The sequence below is a fragment of the Thamnophis elegans genome, chromosome Z (assembly GCF_009769535.1).
Source record: "Thamnophis elegans isolate rThaEle1 chromosome Z, rThaEle1.pri, whole genome shotgun sequence".
Classification (NCBI taxonomy): Eukaryota; Metazoa; Chordata; class Lepidosauria; order Squamata; family Colubridae; genus Thamnophis; species Thamnophis elegans.
The window spans coordinates 877556-881451 of record NC_045558.1 but is presented as its reverse complement, the minus strand read 5'-3'; the positions used below and the strand labels follow the sequence as shown (position 1 = coordinate 881451).

At 44.5% G+C, this 3896-nt stretch overlaps 1 protein-coding gene across 1 annotated transcript; it reads left to right on the top strand.

The window, feature by feature from the left end:
* The first annotated feature begins 2536 nt into the window (after positions 1-2536).
* LOC116520545 (NAD(P)(+)--arginine ADP-ribosyltransferase 2-like) lies at positions 2537-3591 on the top strand. The gene is made up of 2 exons (XM_032234786.1): positions 2537-3290; positions 3557-3591. The coding sequence occupies exons 1-2, from the start codon at positions 2537-2539 to the stop codon at positions 3589-3591; spliced, it is 789 nt and encodes a 262-aa protein (XP_032090677.1).
* Positions 3592-3896: the final 305 nt, after the last annotated feature.

Genomic DNA, 3896 nt, shown 5'->3' with positions numbered 1-3896 from the left:
TAATTTATCAATATTTATCTCTGTGCCATTTTCATTCGCTTTATTATCAGTTACTAAATACCAGGATGCAGGAATAATTGGGTGAACTTCCTTAGACGTCCCCAGGAAGAAAACGGTGGGGGTGAGGGGAGTGACATTTTCCCAATTTTAGTATTGGGAGCGTGTCTTAATGATAACAGCTTGATTGTTATGTACTGCACAAATAAAATAAAACAGGGAGATTTGTCTGAAAATTAGTGTGAAGAAGTCATTGTCTCAAAAATGAAGAGAAGATGGTCTTTAGCACAAGAGGCATGTGACACCATGGCTCATGTGCCTCTGAAGGAGCCCCATGGAGGGGAACAGAATGAAAGAATTACAGTATAGTTGGAAGGGAACTTGGAGGTCTTCTAGTCCAACTCTCTGCTCAAGCAGGCGATCCTATTCCGTTCTGAGCAAAGGGTTGTCCAGTTTCTTCTTGAAAAGATGCTGTCTAGTTGACATTTTTCCAACTTACCAAGAAGTAGATTGTGGTCTACTTTGTTGAATGCCTTGCTGAAATCTAGGTATACTATGTCACTGGTCCATTAATTTAGTCACTTTAGTCCATTAGTCACTTTGACAAAGAGTGAAATAAGTTTGGTTTCGCATGATCTCTTTTTAACAAACCCCTGCTGGTTTTTCCTTATAATTTTATAACTAGGGAGGCAAGAAGGGAGGGGGTTTGTGGAGGAGGAAGAGGAAGAAGAAGAAGAAGAAGAAGAAGAAGAAGAAGAAGAAGAAGAAGAAGAAGAAGAAGAAGAAGAAGAAGAAGAAGAAGAAGAAGAAGAAGAAGAAGAAGAGCCAAGGTGGCGCAGTGGTTAAATGCAGCACTGCAGGCTACTGCTAGATCAGCAGGTCAGCGGTTCAAATCTCACCGGCTCAGGGTTGACTCAGCCTTCCATCCTTCCGAGGTGGGTAAAATGAGGACCCAGATTGTTGGGGGCAATATGCTGACTCTCTGTAAACCGCTTAGAGAGGCCTGAAAGGCCTATGAAGCGGTATATAAGTCTACTGCTATTGCTATAAAGAAGAAGAAGAAGAAGAAGAAGAAGAAGAAGAAGAAGAAGAAGAAGAAGAAGAAGAAGAAGAAGAAGAAGAACAACAACAACAACAACAACAACAAGGGGGAGGAGGTTCTCAGTGCAATCTGAGCTAAGTTACTTTCTTGCAGATGTTTCATGACCCAACTAGGGAACATCATCAGTGTTAGAAGGTAGAAGGTGGTGGAGGAGGAGGACCCTCTCCTGCACCTAACGCTGATGATGATCTCTAGTTTGGAAATGAAACATCTGCAAGAAAACTATCAAAGAGAACCAAGGAACCCTCATTTCAACCCTGAGCTACAAAGATTATCCTGTATTGGTTGGGCTTAAATCGATCCACGTTTTATTAAGATTGTTTACACACAACTGTGGTTTCTACTTGCTTTTCTTTTCTCAGGAGTCATCATGAAGACCCTGGCATTGTGCCTGATCGGATTCTTCATAGGACCTTTGCAGGTAGAAGTGTCCACCTCTTTAAATGGGGAGGGGTTACCGGGCAGACAGGCCACAATTCCCCACCTCCCCGCTTTGCAAAAAAGTTGCTTCCTGCTGTTAAAATCTTGGTTGTTTCTCAAAAAGGGGAGACTAGACCAAGGCCAGGGATTGGCTCCCTCCAGAACCATGGAGGCCACAAGGTCACCCACCTTGAGTCCTTCTCCCTTTTTGTCATTGTCCCCAAAGTGCTTTTTCAAAAGGCAACTGGGCCTTGTTTTTCCTTGAATACGTGTCGCTTCTCATCCAAGAAACTTCTTCAGTTCTGATTGAATAGTGGAGGACGGAAGGATTTATAATCTTTGCAATCATCTGGTCATTTGCATTCTTTTAGAGAGCGAGGCCACTTTGAGGTCACCTGAGTCTTGAAAACAGATGTGGAGACTTCTTGGAATGTTGAAAGGACCATATTGTAAACAGAAGATAGGAGGCAGTGGTGGGTTTCAAAAATTTTTGGAACCTCTTCTGTAGGTGTGGCCTGCTTTCCGGGTCCACTGGTGAAACCTCTTCTAACCGGTTCAGTAGATTTGACGAACCGGTTCTACCGAATAGGTGCGAACTGGTAGGAACCCACCTCTGATAGGAGGTGTTGTATCTCTCCCACTCTGTTGAGAGAGAGCTGTTCAATCTTAATGCAGATGGCCATTTTGACCCGTCCTTTGAACCATTGGTCCTCTCTGTCCAGAATGTGGACTTTGCTGTCCTCAATAGCAATAGCAGTTAGACTTATATAATGCTTCATAGGGCTTTCAGCCCTCTCTAAGCGGTTTACAGAGTCAGCATATATTGCCCCCACAGTCTGGGTCCTCATTTCACCCACCTCGGAAGGATGGAAGGCTGAGTCAACCTTGAGCCGGTGAGATTTGAACCGCTGAACTGCAGATAACAGTCAGTTGAAGTGGCCTGCAGTACTGCACCCTAACCACTGCGCCATCTCGGCTCTCTTTGTGAACAACAAAGGTCACTCTTTTCTCTCCTTCATGTCCTTCCACACTTTCTCTTTTCTCGGACAGGTGTTGTGTCTCCAAAAGATTCCCCTCGGCATGTCCACGAATTCTGTGGATGACCGGTACATTGGCTGCAACCCCAGGAGAGAGCTCAAGCTCCTGAAGCCAGGATATATTCCCATACCGATAAAATATATGGCGATCTGGAGAAGAGCCAGAAGTCACTGGGCCAAACTTGGCCAAACTGTCGGCAAGTTCAATCCGACCTATGGCACTGCAATTGTGGCTTATACAATCAGCAGCAACCTGTACCGTGATTTCAATAATGCTGCAAGACAAGCTGGGAGATCCCAAAGCTCATACAACCACTATTCCTTCAAGGACTTCCACCTCCTCCTAACCAAAGCTCTTCAGGCCAAGAGGATCCAGAACAAATGCTATGAAGTCTTCCGCGGGATAAGAGACATCCATTTCACCGTCCATAGCAAACAGTTTGTCCGCTTCGGACAGTTTGCTTCCTCATCTTTGCTAAAAAACAAGGCCCAAGCATTTGGCACGGGCACCCTCTTCTCCATCAAGACCTGTCACGGAGTGCCCATTTACGACTTCTCATACTACCCGTCCGAAATGGAAGTTCTCATCCCACCCTACGAGATGTTCTTCGTGAAGGGCCATAAGGGACGCATCATCAGATTAGAGTCCCTAGGTGTTGCAAGCCGGTTCAACTGTGAAGTCCTGAAAGGTAAGAGGCTGGAAGTGTGGAGAACTCGAGGTTCAAAGGAGCCAGGTAACAGCTCGGCTGTATCTAGGGCGACTGGAGAACCAAAACAGTCGCTAATTGACCAAATGCTCTGGAGATGCTCAATCATCCAGATCGCAGTTGCTCTTTATGTTGGGTTTTTCTCGGTTTTCTTTTTTAGTGTTATTGAACAAAAGCATGCAGGTCATGGACAAGTCAAAGGATAGAAATAGAATGAATAAATAATAAGAATCAATATTTCACTTGGTGCCACATTAACCTTGCTGTCCCTCATCCCGTTTTTGTCTCCACAGCTCAGTATAGGAAGGCTGGTCTCCTTCTGACGTGAACCATCCTAGGAAGCCTCTGAGAACCTGTCTGTCTTGGAAGAAAGCATCCTTAGGAAGGAGACCAAGTGCAATATGCAAAATACTTTTCCAAAGTAGATTTTTTTCTGCCCTCCTAACAAGATGAAGAGCAAGAATTTCAGGCAACTGAAAAAAAGCCCTTTATTCAGGGAGGGTGCAGTCTTTCTCTATGATACAAAGATCAAGGATTGGGTATATGTGATTAGAAATCAAGAAATCAAGCAATAAAAGTCTTTGGTGTGCAATGACAGCTTTGTTTTGTTACATGGGATGACAGACAGGCAGA